Below are 21,762 nucleotides of genomic sequence, written 5' to 3'. Positions count from 1 at the left end.
ATCTTGGGGCATTTAAAACCACCCAATAGTAAAAGTAAAAGACACAGTCACATGAGGTAATACTAAATCTACAAATTGTTGCTCTTCCAAGGTGCTCACGTTCAAGGTATAACATAACTTTAAAATTGTACAAATGAACTAAATTGCTTAGCATGAGAACCAGAATACCCAAGTCTTATACCATGTAAACTAAACTGCCCTGTACTAAAATGTGCAAAAACATTGCCATGGCCTTGCTTGATGAACCAAGTACAGTCTCAAATCCAGTGAAGGCTTTCACATAATCCTCATGTTCTCAGATAACAGAGGACTTTGTTTCTAAACCAGGCACTAGAGGAAAGAGGCAAAAAAAGACAAGATTCTTCATAATTTCAGTGGTCATTAAATTTGTCTACCTCAAAGCTCAAATTCAGATGCCCTGAGCAGAAAAGACCATTATCTGTTCTAGTGCACTCCCAGTATGTTTTCAGAACAGAACATCCTCTGCCAATTTTAAATTGTCCTAGTTTACACAAGCTGGATAAACTAGGGAACAGCCATTTTTCACTCCAATTATATATTATCATTTGCATACTATGAATTACATAAATAATCCATGCACTAAACAGTCTGCTACTTACTACATGTACTTGCAATTAACATGCTACCCATCTCATTTAGTTGCATACCATCGGTCAGAAATAACTTTCATTTTCTCTGACAACCAGGCCTGATGGCTTCAACATCACAACGTACTTTAGTGTAATAAAGCAACATTTATAAAATGCTTGGAAAGGCTTTGTCAAAGGGAGCATTTTGCAGTTGCAATACAGAAATATGAACATCAACAGCTCTAAGACAACACAAATTAAATTTCGTTCATACCTTGAAATGCATTCAAACAGTACTCTGCTCATATTGATGTAAACTTTACACTTAAATGTTTCATCCAGATTTTATATACTAATACTTCACACATGTTCATCTCAGCTCATTTTAGTTGGCTTCACTACATTAACAGGTTATAGTCAACTATGTACATTGCTGATTTGTTTCTTCAGATTAACAGTTTATCCTTAAAGAAACTGTTGCAGTATTTAATCACATTTAAGTGTAATACACAAATGGGCTTCTCAATATCCCATATGTTAAAAACTGAAGACATCCCCAGCTCTTTGTATAGAAGGATGGAATCCTGACAGCAAACCCAATCAAACCTCACTTAATGGCGCAAATGCTGCAGAAGCCAAGGCAGGGAGGAGGGCATGAACAAGCCAGCATCAGCTCACCTATCTTGGGCGAGAGGGACTGGAGTAAGTCTCCCTGGTGGCAAACATGCAACAACAGTGGGGATGGCCTCAAATAAGATGAAAGCATAGGCACATATGCCTATGCTTTCATGCATCACTCTGTCCTGACAGAGGTTTCCTTCCCCAATTCATTTGATATATATATATATATATATATATATATATATATATATATATATTTTTTAAGCTGTGTACATGATGCCCAACCATTACCTTTTTTAAAGGAATGAGATAATGTCTTAGAAGTCATAGCCTGCAAAGGTCTCTCTTCCTGGACAGCCCATAAACATGGTAACAGACGGATTTTTTTATTTTACATTTGTTGACCGGGAAAGTCAAAAAAAAAAAAAAAAAAAAAAAAGAAGAAGAAGAAGATGTCCATTTTCGTCAGAGGCCCAAGGAGAAAATCTCCACAGTTAAATTTTAAGCAAAATATAAGGTATATACAAAATCATTCAAATTTAAATAATATCAAACTTAACCTTGACTAGTAACATAGCACTGAAGCTCAAGATTTAACATATTTACATAGACTGAACAGATCTTTTACAGTTTTAGGTTGAGGCATTACATAATGGTGATCATGGTTAGTAGGAGTTACATTTTTTGCTATATACAGTTGACTTGGGAGCAAGTTAGCCACAGTAAGGAGTATAGCAACAAAGAGAGCAACGATTAAACATAGTAGGGAGTACAGCAGCAGAGACAGAGATGGGAAATTGAATAACAGGTTATGGATCCCCTGTCATTCCCAGATTTGCAAGAGGGATCTAGGAAAATATGTGAAAGGGGCTAAATGAGCAATAGCAGAAGAAGCCAATAAGAAGTAAACTGGACCAAAACTTAAGATGGAAAAAATGGGAGACAATTATTCACTACAATACACATTTGGATTATGCTATTATTACTATATTTTCCATAAGCGTATATGTAAATGTGTCTTTTACCATACAAATATTTTAATCAGATTATTCCTGGAGCTAGTCCACCGCAATTAGGTAAACATACCCAATAACTGCTTTCCAACTGTACTGCGGTTATTTGATTGTACCACACGGCTTTGGACATCAGTCCTCCACTGAAAGGCTCAATAAAATATAAATAAAGCAGGCAACAAACCAAACCACCCACTTCCTAAAACTTCTTCCAAGTAATGAACATATTCCCAGAAAAATAATATAAAACAATAAACGTTGGTTAAACTACTAAACTGGTTATTATACAACGTATACTGCTTTAAGAGCACTTAAAGGCGTATTTCGTAACGAGAAGTCAACTCGTTACTTATTACAGAAACATAGCAAGATTAATGACTGGTGCTAGGAGCTTGAATAATACAAATCAAAAACATAATTAAACAGCAATTAGAAAACAAAACATAGTGAATCTACAGAGTAATCAAACATACCCGATTTTACACTAACAATCTTCATATAAGCATACCTAGGTCCATAATAAACTATTTACTTACCAGTCAACCTCGAATTATAATCTTTTATCCAAAAATGTGATATATGACTTTATACAAATAACCACACAAAACTTGTTTCTAATTCCCCCTGGCGGTACTTTTTCAAATCTGGCCAATGAAACTCATCAGTGCCCCTGCGCCTAGCATTATGGGAATCCAGGAAGCAGGCTAAGGAATGTTTACTAACTTAGTGACTGGATTTATGTTTTAAGCACAACACTGTAGAAGCTTTAGCCAGCCAAATGTGTAACGTAACGGAGTCAATTATTTAATATTTTTAACACTTTTTAAAGAAAAAAATCTGTTTCGTTTATATATGTGTGGGTGTTTTATGTACACATAGAGAGAGATTTATATGGTTTGCATGTCAGTTTTACAGCTTTATGGGAGATGTAGTTTTTCTGCTTCTTAACAACTTACCTAGCCAGCGAAATACGGTTTTATTTAGGAAAATACTGTGGAAGAACACACTTGCATGTTTAAATTTGGTTGCCGTCTTTAGCAGTCAGTCTGACCGAAACAAAACACATTCCTATGATGTCAAATGTGGAACATATTATCTTCTTAAAATAGGGTTGCCACACCTTTTCAAATGCCCAAAGTGGGACATTTTTGGTACAAACGTCAGATTTTGCAGACCGAAATATACCCACGGAAAGTACAAAGGACAGAAGTTCACCTTTTTGCCTAAATACAAGCTTATTCTTGTAGCATTTTAGTTGCTTATTTTGTTTCTTTATAACATTTAGGTGTTTCAGATACAGACAAACTGTTTATGCAACGATTACACAAAATATAGGAAATAATTTTGTCCTAAAATCTCAGGATATGTGCCATTTTTTAAATTTTTTGCAAGACATAAACTGCCCAAAGAGGGACTGTCCCTCACAAAGTGGGGCAGGTGGTAACCCTATCCTAAAACCTTACTTGTGCAGTTTTCTGTGCGTAAACTACTTAACCCAGAATACCCGTGGAATCTCAGCTGATTAACAGGATATAGACTAGACACGTGGAGGTAGTATGGCTGTGTTTATGGATTTAAGTATACAGTCGGTGGAGAAAAAGAAGTTAGAGAGTATTATAGAAACCGCAGCTCATCGTGAGTTTTTGTATTAATGTTATTTGCCTTGCTAACAACAAAGTATTGTTTGGTTTTATTTATTGCCGTGTTAGGAAGTTGGTTATACGTGTGGATGTATTTGTCCAAAGTATTTGCTTTATGCAGTGGTAGTCTGCGCGTTTAAGACCCGCAAGGCTGTTTTAACATTGCATTAATTATAGTTAACGCGCTTATTGTAAAGTAAAAAAAAAAATGTTTGAGGTGCTTGAGACTATGTTTGTAGAGCTGCATGTCTCTTTTTGTTATTTTAGACAGCTCACTGTTTTTTCTTCATATTCCTTGCTGGTTTCCCAGCAGTGCTGTGCTGACTTTTGTAGTGCTACTCATCCAATTTCTGCACGGGAGGATAAGTAATTCACATCATTGTAAAAACTCCAAGTGCCTTCTCTTTATGTGGGTTTGCTTCCACACCCCCGAGCTGCAAACTACAACTAGGTTGTTGCTACCTGAGCCTAATGCTCTTGCTCCTAGATTGCACATTTGCTTTGCCACTGCTCATCTAAGGCTTTGTGAAGTGTTAAATTGGCACATAGCAAGCACTAATTAACCCTAGTGCTAGCCCCCCCCTCCCCTCCCCCATACTGTCCAGAAGGACAAGGCTCTCTATTGGTCCTTACCAGCCAATCTGTAAAACGGCTCACTTTACCTATTCAGGCATGTCCAAAAGGTAGTTTCAGGTGTGTTCTCCAGTCCAGCTGGTGAATCTGGGCATTTTAAGGCAACGTTACAACTGCCTCATGTACACAGACAACCCTCTCCTCCTTCCACCAAACTAATATATGCGAGAGATGCAATTATACAGCCAAACTAGAGGCAAAGCTCTCTCTACCCAAGACTGGAGCTGACAGTCAAGAGGAGAAAGGAAATACTTGCAACACCCCACCAGTCTCACATAGACCTATTAAACCAACACCGGCAAATAACACAAATAAATACACGAAAACATACTTGGAGGCTCTATATAAAAATCTGCAAAAGCAACAGAGATCTCCAAAGCAGACACCCAAGCAACCTCCACACCCCATCACAAACCATGAAACACATACTTCACATAATCAGTGTGCCATGCAATCATAGCCCTTAAGGCAAAATAACATACCCAACACACTAGTAATAGGTGATTCAATAGTCGGGCACACTGATGTACCACTAACTATTTTATTTATTTTATTTTACATTTGTTGACCGGGCTAGGCCAACTGGATACGTGTCCATTTTCAGTGGAGGCCCGGGGAGAAAAGCTCCAAAACAAAAATATACTAAAAGTAACACACAAAATACATATAAAAACAAAAGTATACTTAAAAAATATATAAACATCTGATGCTAATGATTAGGAAATGGCATTAATATAGAGTAATTCATCTTCAGTTTAACATAGTATACAAAAAGAAATGTAAGTACAGTATCTGGTAGGTTTTGAGCATGGTAAGTAGTACTAAGTAGTACTAAGTAGTGACTGAGATAGGAATTAAGAGTGAAGATTTGAGTATAGATTGGGTACATAAAGATTTAAGGTAGAAAAAATGAGGTTATGTGGGTATCAGATAGATTAGAGAATAACAGCTCGGCAGGGTTAGTACAAGAACATAACCAGCGGTTGGAGAAGAAACGTTTTAGGTTAGTTTTAAATAGTGAGAGAGAGGTTAGGGTTGTAAGGTCTTGTGGTAGTTGATTCCATATTTTACCAACTGAGTTAGAGAATATGGAGTCACCTGCTGAGTTGTTAGATAAGGAAGTATGAATCAACATTTTGTTAGCAGAGCGTAGATTTCTCAAGTTGTAATAAGGTTTTATGAGGGAAGAGAGAATGGGGATATTATTGGGTTGGTATAGGGCTTTATGGGTGATTATAAGTTGGTTAAAACGTAATAAGTGTGGTAATTCAAGCCAGTCTAGTTGTTTTAGGTTCAGACAGTGATGAGTCCTGTAAGGTGTATTTGTAGCAAATCTGGCGATGTTGTTATATGCTCTAGCTAGTTTGTTAAGATTATTTGTAGAAAGATTGTTGAATATTGGGGAAGCGTATAATAGGGTAGAAATTAAGTGGGTTCTAGCTATTGTGGTTCTGGCAACTGGTGTCAAGAAGGGTTTTATTCTATAAAGGGATCCAAGTTTTTTGTTAGTCAATTTTATTGTAGTGTTTATGTGAGTGTCAAACTTTAATTGATTGTCAATTGTGATTCCTAGGAGTTTGGTGGTGGGGTCAGGAGAGATAACAGTATTGTTGTTTGATGTGTGTAAAATGAAGTGGGGGAGACAAATGAGAGGGTTTAAAGAGCAAAAGTTTGGTTTTTTGGGGGTTGAGGAGAAGACAGAGTATGGAGAACCATTCTTCTATATAGTGGTAAAGGCTTTTTGTGTGATAGAATGAAGTTCAGTTTGGGATGAGGCAGAACAGATGATAGTAGAGTCATCAGCATACTGAATACAGGTGGAGAGTGGGGTAGAGAGATGAAGGTCATTTATGAAAATGGAAAACAGAAGTGGACCTAAAATAGAGCCTTGAGGAACACCTAGGGAGGTGGGAAGGAGATCAGAAAGATGGTTTTGCCAGAGAACTGCTTGTTTACGGTTTTCTAGGTATGATGTAAACCAGTTCATAGCAAGATTGTCCAGTGAGAGGGACTTCAGTTGGTGGAGGAGAAGTTGATGATTAACCATGTCGAACGCTTTAGATAGGTCTACAAAGAATGCTGAGGAAAGAATATTGTTATTACGATTATTGTTGATAGAGTTAGTAAAAGATAGCAAGGCAGTGGTAGTACTGTGAAATGGCCGGAATCCATGTTGGCAGTTAGCAAGGAGATTATACTGAAGTAGGTGAGTTATTAATTTGTGGATACATTTCTCCATAATTTTAGCAAGTGGAGAGAGTAGAGCTATAGGGCGATAGTTGGAGAACTCAGTAGAGTCACCACCTTTGTGAAGTGGAATGATGTGTGAGATTTTCCAAATAGATGCAATGGTGCCTACTTTTATAGTTCTATTGATCAATATGGAGATTGGGAAGGCAATGGCTTTGGCTCCTATTTGGAGGTATTCTGCTGGTAATTTATCAGCTGAGGGGGTAGTAGGTTTTAATTTTTGAAGTAAGGAGGAGATATAGGAGGTGGGTATAGGTTCAAGGTGAAAAGGGGGGGGGTGGAGCTTGGGCTTGGCAAATTGGAGGTATCAGGGTTTAGTTGATTTGCTAGATTTAATATAGTAGTAGTAAAGAAAGTATTAAAGGCATTTGCTGTTTGTATTGGACAATCAGGTTTGGAGTCTAGTGGATAAGGTGTGGCAACTTTGCCTGGGGAAAGTAGTGTGTTAATAGTAGACCAGAATTTTTGTGGCTGTTGAAGGGAAGATTGCTGAAGTTGGATATAAAAGTTCTTTTTATCTTGTAGGATGGCTTTTTTTGATAAGTTTCTTTGTTGTCTAAAAGTTTGGTGATCGATAGTGTCTTTCGTGGTACGCCATTTGGCCCAAGATTTATTTCTATTATGGATTAGTTTCTTAGTTGAATTTGAGAGCCATGGTGCTGGTTTGTTTTTCATTCTTATGGAATGCATTGGGGCATGACGGTCTAGGATTGCTAGGAAAGAGTTATTGAAGTAATTAACTGCTTCTTAACTAGGCTGGACAAAGATAAATTTACAGTTAGCTGTCTGTCGGGTGCCAGGATCCGCCACATAACACAAGCACTCAGATCGCTCCAGAACAAGTACAAATACGACTCTGTCATTGTCCATGTTGGTGTGAATAACCAGAGACGTACCTCCTTGGACTACATGAAAAGAGACATGGAAGAGTTCTCTGATCACGTGGCCCAGGCCGGCATGACCTTGACCTGAGTAGCATCCTGCCCTCACCAAGAATGATGCCACAGTATGAAGAAAAAAATATCAATTTCAACAATTGGCTAAGTTTCTGGTGTCATTCAAAGAGGATCCAGTATCTGTCCGCCTGGGATGATATGCTCGACAAGCCACGTTGCTTCGCAAGCGATGACTTGCACCTGTCACCCTTAGGCTTGTGAATACTGGCCAAGGCTTTTCCCACCCCCATAGTGCCTTTTTTAGGCAAGGCTCAAAAGACAAACCCACCACCGTAAATAGCACAAGTAACCAAAAACTGAGGGTAATGCTACTCAACGCCAGAAGTCTAAACTTCAAAATGCATGCACTCTAGGCACTCCTCAGTATGGAGAACATCAATATCTGTGCAGTAACAGAAACCTGGTTTAAGGCTCCAGACAGCACCCCAGCACTACCAGGCTATAATTCATACCATACTGTTGGGCCACAGAACCCGGACCGAAACACAGAAGGCGGGGGTGTATCCATATTCATCAAGGATACCTACACCTCCAGGTTAGTGGCGTAGCACAATGCCTCCGAGATCATCCATGTACAGCTAACAATGGGCAAAATTGCAATTCAAATTGTAGCTTGCTACAGATCACCCACCATGACCCAGGACCGTCATTCTGCATTTCTGGAGACACTGGAAAATATGAAGGTTCTACCAAATGCCCTAATATTGGGCGATTTCAATTACCCAAACATTAACTGGGACAACTATTCAAGTACTAACTCCCTTGCCCAACGCTTCCTAGAATTTATAAACTCGAATGCCCTGGATCAACTGGTCAACACCCCCACCAGAGGTGAAAACATGTTGGAGCTGGTCATCACCAGCATGGGCAACCAGTGTTCCACACCGGAGGTTAACCCCTCACTGGTTAGATCAGACCATAGACTAATCACTCTGGATATCCACATTCTGCCCCCACCCCCAATAAAGGAAACCACCGTGAATAACCTTTCAGAAGCAAACTTCACCTTACTTAAGACCAAGGTGGAAAGGTTCACAGCCCCCATGCTAAAGGACAAAGCTGTCCAAGCTGCTGAATCCCTTACAAAGGCACTCTGAGCACCTGCAAGAATGCATGGATTGTGCTATCCCAAGCAAAACCAAGGCTAACTCCTCCAAGAAAAGGAAACCAGTCTGGTGGGCGCCTGCCATAAACAAGCTATACAATAGAAGGAGGAAACTAGTACAGAAAAGAGTAAAATCCCAAGAAGGAAAGACATCCCTGATCAGTATCAGCAAGAAACTATGATCTCTCATAAAATCATCCAAGGCTAGCTTCGAAAGAAAAATTGCCAAGGACTCCAAAGATAACCACAAAGCATTCTTTAGCTATGTCAAGATCTCAGATCTGCTCTGAGTTAGTGCAGAATAGCACAAAATACACTGAACCGACTTGATAGTGCCAACATTCTGGCAGACAGGTTTAGTGCAAACTTCAGCCCCTAAAGGGCCCATAACCATACCAGAAGAATGTAGAGCCCCGGCAACCACTAACACACAGGTTAAAACAGCTTTATCCAAAGCCAAAAACACAGCTTCAATGGGACTGGACGGTGTCCCAGGCTGTGTCCTTACATGAGCTCCAAAATGAACTAACCCCTCACCTAAACACACTGTTCAAACTCAGCCTGTCTACAGGCTACGTACCCATAGAGTGGCACACAGCAACAGTCATCCCACTTCACAAAGGTGGAGCCACAACGGACCCTGGAAACTATCGCCCTATAAGCCTGACTAGCCTGGTCTGCAAAGCTGTGGAGCGCATCATCGTGGAACTCATTAACAGAGACATTGGGAACCTCCAAACATTGGACCCTACCCAGTTTGGCTTTGTTAAAGGCAGATCATGCCTCCTAAGTCTGGTGGACTTCTTTGAGATGGTTACCAAGGCTTTAGACTAGAGAAAGGAGGTCCACACAGCCTACCTAGACCTCACAAAGTCTTTCGACATCATTGCCTATTCTGGTATTGTAGACAAGCTCACCAGCCTGAACATAAACCCCTACATCACGAGATGGGTTGCCAATTGGCTCACGGATAGAACCCACACGGTGAGAGTTGCAGGCTCTAGGTCTGACTCTAAACCGGATACAAGCGGTGTCTCCCAGGGCTCAGTCCTGGGACCCCTCCTGTTCAGTATATACTTCTCAGAGGTACAGGCAAGCACAGGAGGACTACAGCTGACTAAGTTCACAGACGACTGCAAACTGGGGGCCATAATTGACTCTCCAGCTGATACAGACATCCTCCAGAAGGGTCTCACTGAGACGGATACCTGGTGTCAAAATCATGGCTTCAAGCTAAATGCCAAAAACTGCATAGTCATCCCCTTTGGAAAAAACAAAGTACCCGCAAACTGGTAGTCCCCTAAATACAGAAAATGTAATAAGGGATCTGGGGACCCAAGTAGATAGTAATTTCTTCTTTGATAATCATATTGCCAAGGTGGTTAGAAAATCCTTCTATGTGGCCCACCTAATCACAAAAGGGTTCGCATCTAGAACAAAAGATGTCATTGAGCCCCTCTACTCATCACTCATCAGACCCATCATAGAGTACAATGGCCCATTTGGGATATACCTTACAAGACACCTGCAACAGCTGGAAAGACTTCAGAAGTACCTCACCAAGAGGATTTCTGGCCTCAAACAGATGCCCTATGCAGCTCGACTGAAGTAACTCCAGCTGTACTTGATTGCATACTGCTTACTCAGAGGTGATCTCTGCCTGACATACAAGGCCATGCCCAACCCAGAATTGATGGACATGCTCCACCTAAAAAAAAACAAATCCCCGGGAGCCACATGCTCTAGGGATCTAAACCTCACCACAATGATAAATAAGACATGTTGGAGGGATAGGTTCCTGTCCCAGAGACTCCCCATGCTTTGGAACAGGATTCCAATCTACAGGGTCTATATTAGATTCTCGAAAGCTGGCATTGTCAAATCTGACATTGCCAACATGAGAACAGTGAAACTGCCAAACATTGAACAAGTAAACGGAAATCTCCATAAGGGGAGATTTCCATTTACTTCAATGTAGTGCAGTCTTGGAGTTGGTATATTTAAGTGGGGAGTGGGGGGGGGGCACAGGGGGGCTTGCCCCCCCCCCTGCCTACACCGTTTAGTGTTTTTTTTTTTGTTTTGTTTTGTTTTGTTTTTTTTTCTGAACATTCGATGTTTTAACAGTTCAATCACTAAAGGTCGACCTTTAGTGATTCGAACTGTTAAATATTTGATGTTCTAATATAACCCAATCTACATTAGGCAGAGCCCCTCACTAACACTCTCTTCAAGAGAAACCTTGACGAGTGGATGGGAAACAGAAAATTTATCCCGGGGATCACTGCAGTAGCTCTGCTGGACAGAGGCACAAGGAACTAATGGCTCTGTTGGACAGAGGCACAGGGAACTAATCTAAGAGGGCGTCGAAAGCCAACACATTCTAGCTAGGCTTATAGATGCCCTCGGGCAGATTGCCTATGAAACTATGAACCCATACTGCTAATAGAATTTTAGTCAACTCAGCCATAGGCATGACTTTATTCCTCTGTCGCTCACGTGGGCATATTCTCTTCACTTTTAAACAGACAGACATTAATAGTGAAGCCTTTTGTTAATGAGCAGGATTCTGCTGAACTCTTGCAACCTCATTTTGTACCTTGCTGTGCTGTTGAGGAAGCAAGAATTTTGACTCATGCAAATGGAAGATGCATAAATTACAATGCCTTAATGATTTAACCATGTAGGTGTTTTGTTAGGGGTAAGAATTATTTGCCTTTAATCTTGGTGTTTGTTGGAATTACTGTTTGGTATGGTATCCTAAAATCTGAGAGAGAATGTGCATTCCTTCTTTCACCTGTGGCAGCTTGTGTAATACGCCACACTTCATTGTGGAATCAGAAGTTAAAAGTTAAAAGTTCTCCATTGTTTTCATTTTTAGCTAAAATGAATACACGACTGTCTTTCTGCACGTTGTTGGGGGGGGGGGTATGTTTAGTGTTTTGTATCTGTGTGCAGTTCCCGTCACTGTGACATTTTTGTGTGAATTATTCACAAATAGTGAATATGCAGCTAAAGACTTTGCTTGGAGAAAATAGGATAGCGATTTATCTACCTTGCAGTATCACTGGGGAGTATTTTGACTCTCAAGGCTTTGAGGCAGATTTTATCCTTAAGTTCTAGAGGCATATGAAAGAGAACTTTAAATCCTGTACAGGTTCAAGACATGGCTTCTGCTACATGTGGACACCATTTTTTTTCTCCTAGATTACAAAGGACACTTCATTAAACTATTTTATTGAACTGTATACTGATAATTTGCTTAAAAATAATCAAATAGTTGCTGAATTTAAGCAATGGCAAACTGCTAAAAGAAAAAAATGAGCATTTAGACTAAACTGTGTGGTTTCATTCTGCTGTTGTAAACTTATTTTTTCCAGAGTACCATGTAATGATAATAAGGGGGTTAAACGACTAGCATTTGTTCTTCTTAGTAAAGTGCGGAGTCTGCATGTCCTCCCCGTGGTCGAGTGACGTTAAAGACATGCAGGTAGGTGCATGCATGAATGGGCATGCCTTCTTTGAAGGTTGGGCATCGGGCTGGCACCTCGGCACCATAAAAATCCCCTGCCAGTCATTAGCAGATGGGAGTTCCGCTGTGGCGACCCCTAACCGGGAAAAGCCGAAAGAGTAGTGTGTTTGTATTTGTGATGCAATAAAGTTAAGCTCCCTACCATTTTCAGGAAAAGCAAACTTTACAGGGCCCAAAGTAATGAACACAAATGCTTACACTGTATTCATAACTAGTAATAAGCAATGAACATAAAAATGCTTGCGTATACTGTACTCGGAGAACAGTCAAAAGTACTGTTTTTTTTAAAATAAGCAGTGAATTGTCACATAAGCAGTATTAAAATGTTAACTTTATTGACGATGTGGGTCAGATAGAGCTAGCTATATTTTTCTTGGGGCGGGCATATTTTTGTAGAAACAAGTTATGTAGTATGTTCAATTTTTGAGCAAGTATGATTTTTAATGATTTATATAGAGTGATCATTATGATAGAATACTAAGCCAGCACTGCATAAAAATATGCTTATGTCAAAAGTTATAAAGTATAACCAAGTAGGCCATACAAATTGATCCTTGATGATCTGAATTAGAGAGCTATGTTTGAATGATAATCTTCAAGCTGGGAAGAACTATTTTCTGACAAGTCTGCCCTGTGATGCTCTGTCATACTAATTTATCTTAGTTCATTGCAGTGCAGTTGGATTAGTAATGGTCAGCTGTGCTTCTGTAGTACTATTACTCTTTCTGAAGCCGTATCAATGCTTACATGCTGTAGTCTGATCAGTAGACAGCAGGTCTTCAAAACAGAGTTCACATCTTTTGCAACGCTGTGTCCATTCCAGAGGTCTTAAACAAAAGTATGTTTTTGTGAAGTTGGAGGGCATCCCCTCTACATGCATCTGCAATAATATTTTTTGGAATAACTTAAACAATTCCTCATTTATTGGATGTTGGCACCTTCCCTTGTGGTAAATGTTGTAGTTGTAAGCAGATAGAATGTGTTTTTGATAGGATTAAAATTTATTTTCTGTTTGAATAAGACATTTTCATGCAATACTGAGGGTATTAGTTATGCTTTTAAATACCTTTGTAACCTGTTTTATATTAGGGAAACTAAGACGGCTTTTAAGTTTAGACTGCATTAACAAATTAGACATGTTAAAAAAACAAAAGCTAGAAAGTTCAGTTGCTATGCATTTTAAGCAGTCTCTCCAAAGTAATGCTTTATTACAAGGTACAGTTTTAGAACAGGTAGGGTAAAGTTTGGTGAGGATAATTTCTTTATACAACAGTTTTTCTTTAAGTAAGCAATGTGAATTTTAAAATACAGCACTCTACCACCAAATGGTTTGAATGCAGAGTGTATTTGGAAGTGTTTGATTTAATTAATTGTTTTAACTAATTTGTTGTAATGAATGTGGCTTTAATTGTTTTTAACATTTTGTTATATAAGGGTTGGTTATGTATTCTTGCTTTTACTCTGTAAAGGCTTTTGCTGAGGTGCTAGAGGTTAATAAAATTGTTTTCTAAAGTCGGTAGTCTTGTGGTCGTATATTCCATAGACCTTGCATGTTTTCTGCCTGGCATGTGAACAACTTGCAAAAGTAAGACTCATAATTTTTTGACACTTGGTTTAAAAAAAGGTTGCCCGTCCCTGGTCTAATTGGTGGTAATTTATTTTTTGACCTGTTGCCTATTTCAAGAAGCACAAGATTAGAGTATTGCTAATTTTCTTATAAATCCTTAAGGCAATGGGAATTGTGTTTGGTAGCTGTAGATCTACATTTTGTATTTGAAGCACTTGTAGATGTTTACCTAACACCTATGTGTTTTTGTCTTCTAGTTGGATACTCTGCTGTAGCAGTTAATCATGTTGCTAACTTTGAAAAAGAAACAAAAAAGGTAGGTGCTTTTTTTTCTGTGTCCTTCATATACTTCACTTTTTCAAACTACACAATAAAATTAAAAAGGTTAGACAGACTGAACGGGAGTTGAGGAGGCAGTTAGCATAGCAAGGATTTGATCACAGTGATAGAGCAGCATGAGCAGTAAGTAATCAAAGCTGACATCAAGATTGAAAACTAGTTCTCACTCTGAATCAGAACGTGCATCTTTGTAAAGGCAGAAAAGTGCAAGTCTCCGAGCTAGGTACAGATTACGCAAACTCAGATGGCTGGTGTAACAAACAGTCATCGAAGTAAGCCTGTGGGGCTGGCTTAATTTCTTTGTCATAAGTTGACTTTATAGTACATAATACATTTTTCTGCTTGACAAGTAAACCTTGTGTCTGCACTGAAGAAGTCTTATACTGAAACCAGTTTGCAACATTTTGTGTCTATTTATTGTTTCTACAATAAATAGAGATTGATACATCACCTATTTTGTGCTAGCCATTTTTATTGTGATACAATTAAAGAAAACCATAATATAATTGTGGATTTAGTCCTTAAGTACCAAGGACCAAACTGGCTATATGTGGACCAGCTGCATCAGATTTGCATCATCAGCCTTGTAAATGGAAAGGATTCTCAAGTTTATGGGCAGACGTTAAAAGAAAAAAAAAAAGAGTGCTAACAAACACTGACTTGGGCTGAAAGTAACCTTAAATATGTTCAGCAGTGTGTGTGTGTGTGTGTGTGTGTGTGTGTGTGTGTGTGTGTGCATTTCAATTTATAAAATTACCTTTGTTTTAAGTTTTTTACTGTAGGTAAACTGCACTGAACTTGGAAAAAAATGTTATCTACTACTTTCTTGAGTGAATCTGCCTGCATAGCTATACAGGAAAGTAATGCCAGCCGGTACTTGGTGTGATCATGTGTTCCTGGTGGAGTTTTACCCTTCCTCTGCCAGGAGTTAACAGTGCTGCAGATTAAGCTGCCTCTCTGTTTCCCAGGGTATGTGAACTAGCATTCACCTTCCACTCCGCCTGTCTTATGAAGTTTCTCATTCATCTAGGTTACTTATCATTCCCAAGTCATATTGTTGCAATCAGGAAGTTATCTATCCTTGCCACAGAGAAAGCACTTCCAAGCAGTTTATGATCTTTTGATAATTCTTTGGGGTCGAAATGTTTATAAGGTTGAGGGGCTGAGGATTTCTGTATTACAAAGGTGTGTTATAAACTCACTTGCTACAGGAACAAGTAAACTGAAACAAATACAAATTACTGGTGCAGATGGACAACCCCCATCTGTGACCCTTAAGATAGGGAGTTGATTAGTAGCCACATGGATAACATTGGGCCTGCCATTTGGAGTAGGATGGTTAAGTGGCAGTGAGCTTGAAGGAAGAGGAGAGAGTTTGTCACAGCATAAGTGTTCCTTGGCACAAGCCAGATGCTAGTTATAGGCTTGTTGGGAACAGCTGGGTTCATCAAGCCCTGCATGAAGCATCCTAGCCCGTACTAAGGAGGGGGTGCTGAGGCACCCAGAAAAAGCACAGGGGTAGCCTGTAGTGTGAAGGTTGTGATGTATATTTCTCCCTCGCTCTCTCTAAGATAAGAGCCATTTTGGAACTGGGGAGAAGGGAGAGTGGCCGTTGGCAGTGCAGCCTTGAGACAGTGTAGGCATGATCCTCTTTTTGTGTGCGTGTGTGCGTGTGTGTGTGTGTGTGTGTGTATATATGTGTATGTGAAGTGTACTGAGCCTTAACCAACATTTAAAAGTGACATACATTAAGCCGTTATGCTGCTGGGGAGCAGAATGGGTAAAGTAATGCTGGGTGCCTGGCATTCCTCCGGTATTATGATTGGTCCTTTGTGGGGGGGAGGGGATAAAATTGGCAATTAATCTGCCGGCCAGTATGTTGGCAATATTTGTTAGCTCAGTATAGGAGGTACCATTGTGCAGTAACTCAGAGCAAACCTGGGTATTGCCATGGAGATTCTTGATATAACTGTAGAAGGCTTTGTGGTTGTTTTTAGTGTCTGTCACAATTCTGCCTTCATAGCTGGCTTTAGAGGTTTTGATGAGGAATCTCAACTTTTTGTTGAAGCTAATAAGGGTGTTTTTCCAGTCTTGGGACTTCAGCTTTTTCTGCAACAGTTTCTTCTTTCTGTTGTAGAGTTTTTATTAATGGCAGGGGACCACCAGATTGGCTTCCTTTTTTTGGAGAAGAGCATCTTGGTTCTGTTGGGTATGGCTAGTTCCATGCATTTATTTACGTGTCCGTACAGTGCATTGGTGTATGATTCGGCAGTCCTGCATCTATTTTCCATTGACATGGGTGCTGTGAAGTTATCCACCTCTGTTTTTAGGAGCCCAAAGACAGCTTTGGTGAAATTTTTCATGGTGGTTACCATTGCGGGGGATGTGGGTGAGATGTGGATTTCCATGGTGATTAGTTTTTGGTTGGATCTAACCAGGGAGGAATTGACTGTTGGTGTAGAGCAACAGTTGCCCATGTTAGCAGTAACCAGGTCAAGGATGTTGCTTCCCCTAGTGGGGGTAAGAATGAGCTGGTCCAGGGCATTGGAATTGGCATTGGTCCAGGAAGCATTGATCCAGTGTATTGGTGCATGAGTAGTTTTCCCACTTGATGGAGAGGTAGTTGAAGTCACCTAGTATGAGAGTGTTGGGCTGCACCCTAATAGTTTCCAAGGTACTTAGGAATGTGGAGTGAGAGTCTTGGGACATGGTTGGGGACCTGTAGCAGGCTACAACCTGAATTGCCATCTTACACAATGTTAGTTGTACCTGAAGTATCTCAGATGCGTTATGCTGGGCTACTAGTCTGGAGGTGTGCATATCCTTTATGAATATGGAGACACCACAGCCTTTGGAGCTTCGGGTCCATGTTCTGGACTATATATTTGGTTGGATCCACTTTAAACAAAGTTGTTAATCCACCACAAACTGATCAAACTTATCATAACTTCTGTTCATAGTGGAGTGTTACTTTACTCTAATTATGTTAACCATGGTCCTAATCATACCTCTACCACTGATAAATATACTCTAATTAATAGTAGCTCCATAACCCCTTCCAAGCCAGCAAACTCTCTTCTCATAGCACATCTTAATATACGCAGCATTAATAATAAAATCTCACACCTCCATGCCCTACTAGATGTCCACCAATTTGATATCCTATGCCTATCTGAAACTTGGCTTAAACCCACAATCAAAGATAATGAAGTTACCCCTCCTGGTTATAATATCATTAGAAATGACCATACTACCAAAAAGGGAGGAGGGTTTGCAATCCTCTACAAAACCAAACTCCAAATTAGCACCATTGGCCTTAACCCATGCTTAGACAACAAAGCTGAATTACTTATCACTAAACTTCAGGTCAACCCTAATAAAGCTATAAATGTCATCTGCCTATACATACCACCAGGAAACAATATTAATACCCTTGAAAATATCCTGAACTGGCTTACTATCAACCTCCCTCAGGAAACTATAATTTTAGGTGACCTCAATATTGATTGGCAGTCCTGTAATAGTTCATACCCTTCTACCCACATTAACCTATATCAACTCCTCTACCAGAACTCACAAACCCAACAACAAAGAAACTATCTTGGACTGGATACTTACTAATAATCCTCTACATACCTACAAAGTAGGGACCCTCCCAGATGATCTAAGTGACCACTCCCTAACCTATTTTATTAGATCTAAAACCAACCTTACTCATCCCAACATTGCCAGAACTGTTCGCTCCAAAAAACATTTTAACCACGATCTATTCCTTACAGAACTTAAACAATGTAATTGGTCACCACTGAAACATCTTCCACTTGATGAAGCTGTTGCATATTTTAATTCCACATTCTTATCCATCCTGAACCACCATGCCCCATTACGTTCTATTAGATGTAAAGCTAAACCTGCACCTTGGCTCTCAAACACTTCAAGGCATAAAATCCATCTGAGAAACAAAGCCTGGGTGAAATGGCGTTCTACCAAAAACCCATTAGATCACTTAATTTTCAGACAACTAAGAAATGATACTAAAAAAGCCATAGTGCTAGATAAAAATAACTTTTACCTCCAAATACAGCAAACCCATCTTAATAAACCTCAAATGTTCTGGAACAGCATTAACAAACTTCTTCATCCAGGACAATCAGTCACCCCCAACCCTCTAGGCTCCAACCCAGATAATCCCATTCACACTGCCAACTCCTTTAACTCCTTCTTTACCAATGCCATCCAATCTCTTGCTAGCCATCTTACACCAGACACCGCAAACCTGCCTAATTCTTCTGTAAATCCACCTCCTTTCTTTCTATTGCAACCAGTGTCTACTTCTACTATTTGTTCTCTTCTAATAAAACTTAAACCTTCCACCCCCTCAGCTGACCAACTCCCAGCAGAATACCTTCAAATAGGAGCCAAATCTATAGCCTACCCTATATCCATTCTTATCAACAGAACCATTAGTGAAGGACATATCCCGACCATCTGGAAAATTTCTTATATTATTCCTCTACACAAAGGTGGGAACTCAAATGATTTCTCTAATTTTCGTCCCATAGCCTTGCTATCTCCCCTGGCAAAAATTATGGAAAAATGTATTCAGAAACAACTTCTAAACCACCTTCTCCAAAATAAGCTACTGGCTAACTGTCAACATGGCTTCAGACCTTACCATAGTACCACCACTGCCCTGCTATCTTTTACAGACTGTATTAACAATAATCGTAACAACGGCTTTCATTCCTCTGCAATATTCGTTGATTTATCCAAAGCCTTCGACATGGTTCATCACCAGCTGGTCTTGCATATCATGCAATCTCTGTCCCTTGACCCATTAACCATCAACTGGTTCAAATCTTACCTTAACAGAAAACAAGCAGTACTCTGGCACAATAATCTTTCAAATCTCCTACCTATCTCCCTTGGTGTCCCTCAGGGCTCCATATTAGGGCCACTCCTATTTTCCATCTATATTAATGATCTTCAGTCAGCAATTCCTCATTCTACCTGCATTCAGTATGCAGATGACTCCACTATTATCTGCTCCGCTACCTCTTAAATTGAACTGCAAACCATAACCCAGAACGCATTTAACACTGTGGAACAATGGTTTACAAACCGCTGTCTCCTCCTAAATCCCAAGAAAACAAAACTACTACTCCTCTTCTCCCCAACATGTAAGTCCACCCCCATAGAATTTACACTTACATCTAACAATGGCACTGTTATCTCTCCAGACCCAACTACCAAGCTCCTAGGAATAACTATTGACAATAACCTCAACTTTGACACACATATTAACAGTACAATAAAAACAGTCAACAAGAAACTTGGATCCCTCTATAGAATCAAACCCTTTCTTACTCCAACAGCCAGGACTGCTATAGCCAGAACTCCTCTCATTTCGACTCTACTCTATGCCTCACCCATCTATACAAACCTTTCTAAAACCAGCATTCACAAGCTGACTGTATCCTGTAATAATATTTCCAGATTTGCTGCTGCCTCTCCTTTCCGAGCTCACCACTGTCTAAATCTTATACAACTCGATTGGTTAGAATTTCTGCAGCATCTTCATTTTTCACAGCTTACTATTGCCCATAAAAGAATGTATCAACCCACTAATACTCCTATACTCTCAAGCCTACTTACCCTCTACCATAATCCTAAAAACTTACGCTCTGCTAATAAACTATTGTTTAACACCAGCAGAGCTAACAATGTAGCAGGCGACTCCCTCTTCTGTAACACCGTTGGTAAGCTATGGAATCTTCTACCCGCTGAACTTACAACTCTCTGCTCTCATAAACTTTTCAAAAAGAAGCTCAAGCTTCATCTGAAGAAACACTGGTTATGTTCCTGTATTATCCCTGACTAACCGCTGCTTCTTCTCCCTACAACCACCTGCATCAACTACCCTTCCCTTCTAAAGCTGCTTACTATGAATCCTGTGACTGAATTCTTCATATTTACTTCTTTATTATCATCATTGTTTAACTGCTTTACCGAAAGTATACATTGCATATATTCTTCTGTAGACTTTTTCATGACCATATTTTAAATGTTTTTTTCTATTATTCTGTAGACTTTTTCGTGACCATACTTAAAATGTTTTTTATTATATTTTGTTCTATTCTATTTTTGGTCTATCATATATTGTTTTGTTTTGCACATGGAGCTTTTCTCCCCGGGCCTCTACTGAAAATGGACATATATCCAGCTAGACTAGCCCGGTCAACAAATGTAAAATAAAATAAAAAAAATAAATAAAATAAATGGCAGCCATCTATCTATAAATGTTTGTTTCTTCCCTGTTATGACTGTCTCCATCTTGTCTTCTCTCCTCTGTCAATGATATCAGGTCCCCATTGTTGTTTTTGTGTTTTGTTTTTATGTTAATCCCCCCTTCCCTGCTAGGGTTATTGATGGTAATACTGTATGTCCAGTATCCCAAAAGGAAATTCTCCCTCCTGAGTTCTAGATTGTTATTCCTGCCACTGTTTTACTAATGGATTGCCTAATGAGGACAAACCTTCACAGGACCAAAACATTTTCCCATTCTGCATGTGCATTTATACCTTCAGCAAGTTCTTGACTGTGCAGAATAAGTGGGCTTTTAATTTAGCTGGCATACAAAAACAGTTGTGTAAACATTCCCATGCAAAGGTAGAAAATTTTTGTTGCTTCATTGCTTTGCCAGGAAGTACACAGATTTCTTGCAACTGCTTGTCTGTTAATTTGTTAAACACATTTTCCCATTCCATGCTCCATTTTTCTTTTATTGGCCTGCCTCACACTTCATGTTGTGGTATAAATAAGATATGAGACTGTTCTCAAGTTCTTTGTTTTGTATAGTGTTCAGTATCCAAAGATTAGGTGTCTGAATCAGTTGATAGTCTGATTTGTCTGCTGTAACCCAGATAGTGTTACTAATCTCACGTCAGTTCTCCATAATGTTTTTCCAGATTATGAGGAAGATTACATTCCTGATGTGTATCCTTCCACATTCTCTCATTACTTATCCGTAGTTCCCTGTTTTCTCCATTCACCTGCTGCTGTTCCCTGTCAGTCATTTTGATTGCTTCCTAATGACGGTAGATCTGTATTCCATTTGTTCAGGTTTTTCCTCAAATAATTTTGCAATGTTCTGCTTTAGCTCCATTAGAATGCCTTGTAATCATTTCCCCAAGTTCTTATCCCATCAAGCTTCTAGTAGATATGTCTTGTTAACCAGGGATATTTTTATTTGGTATCTTTGCATTTAATCTTAAGTTTGGGATTAGCATTTGGCATATAACTGCAGTCTCGGGGCAGTGATGCAATTAATTGTCTTATTGCTAACACGTCTTTGGTTTTTGATAGGACCAGTTTTGACCAGACTACCCTTGGCTGTTCTCAAGTCCATAAGAAATGTCCTGTCCAGTTACAGAATTTAGTTAAGTCCTTAGCCTGTGAGGCTCAACAAAAGACCTGCCCCAAATATAGTACAGAAGGAAGAACTTGTCAGGTCAAGGCC

The 21,762-nt window shown here is 39.5% G+C and overlaps 2 protein-coding genes across 6 annotated transcripts in view; one reads left to right on the top strand and one right to left on the bottom strand.

Annotated features, from left to right (window-relative positions):
- KIF20B (kinesin family member 20B) overlaps window positions 1-2,960 on the bottom strand; it is a 1,912,547-nt gene extending 1,909,587 nt beyond the window's left edge. For 3 of the 5 annotated variants that reach the window (XM_044056921.1, XM_044056924.1, XM_044056926.1), the window contains exon 1: window positions 2,761-2,960. The gene's annotated coding sequence lies outside the window, so the exon portion shown is untranslated. The other 2 variants (XM_044056923.1, XM_044056922.1) reach the window with 2 other exon arrangements.
- Window positions 2,961-3,734: 774 nt separating this feature from the next.
- Window positions 3,735-21,762, top strand: part of RPP30 (ribonuclease P/MRP subunit p30) — a 347,672-nt gene continuing 329,644 nt past the window's right edge. Inside the window, exons 1-2 of the mRNA XM_044056927.1 lie at window positions 3,735-3,859; window positions 14,162-14,220. Of these exons, the coding sequence (XP_043912862.1) occupies window positions 3,781-3,859; window positions 14,162-14,220 (138 nt within the window). The 5' untranslated portion in view covers window positions 3,735-3,780. The remainder of the gene's footprint in view (window positions 3,860-14,161; window positions 14,221-21,762) is intronic.

This window comes from Protopterus annectens, chromosome 14.part0, assembly GCF_019279795.1.
Source record: "Protopterus annectens isolate FY-2018-M chromosome 14.part0, PAN1.0, whole genome shotgun sequence".
NCBI lineage: Eukaryota > Metazoa > Chordata > Ceratodontiformes > Protopteridae > Protopterus > Protopterus annectens.
The sequence above is the reverse complement of the archived record's forward strand: the minus strand, read 5'-3'. Positions and strand labels throughout refer to the sequence as shown.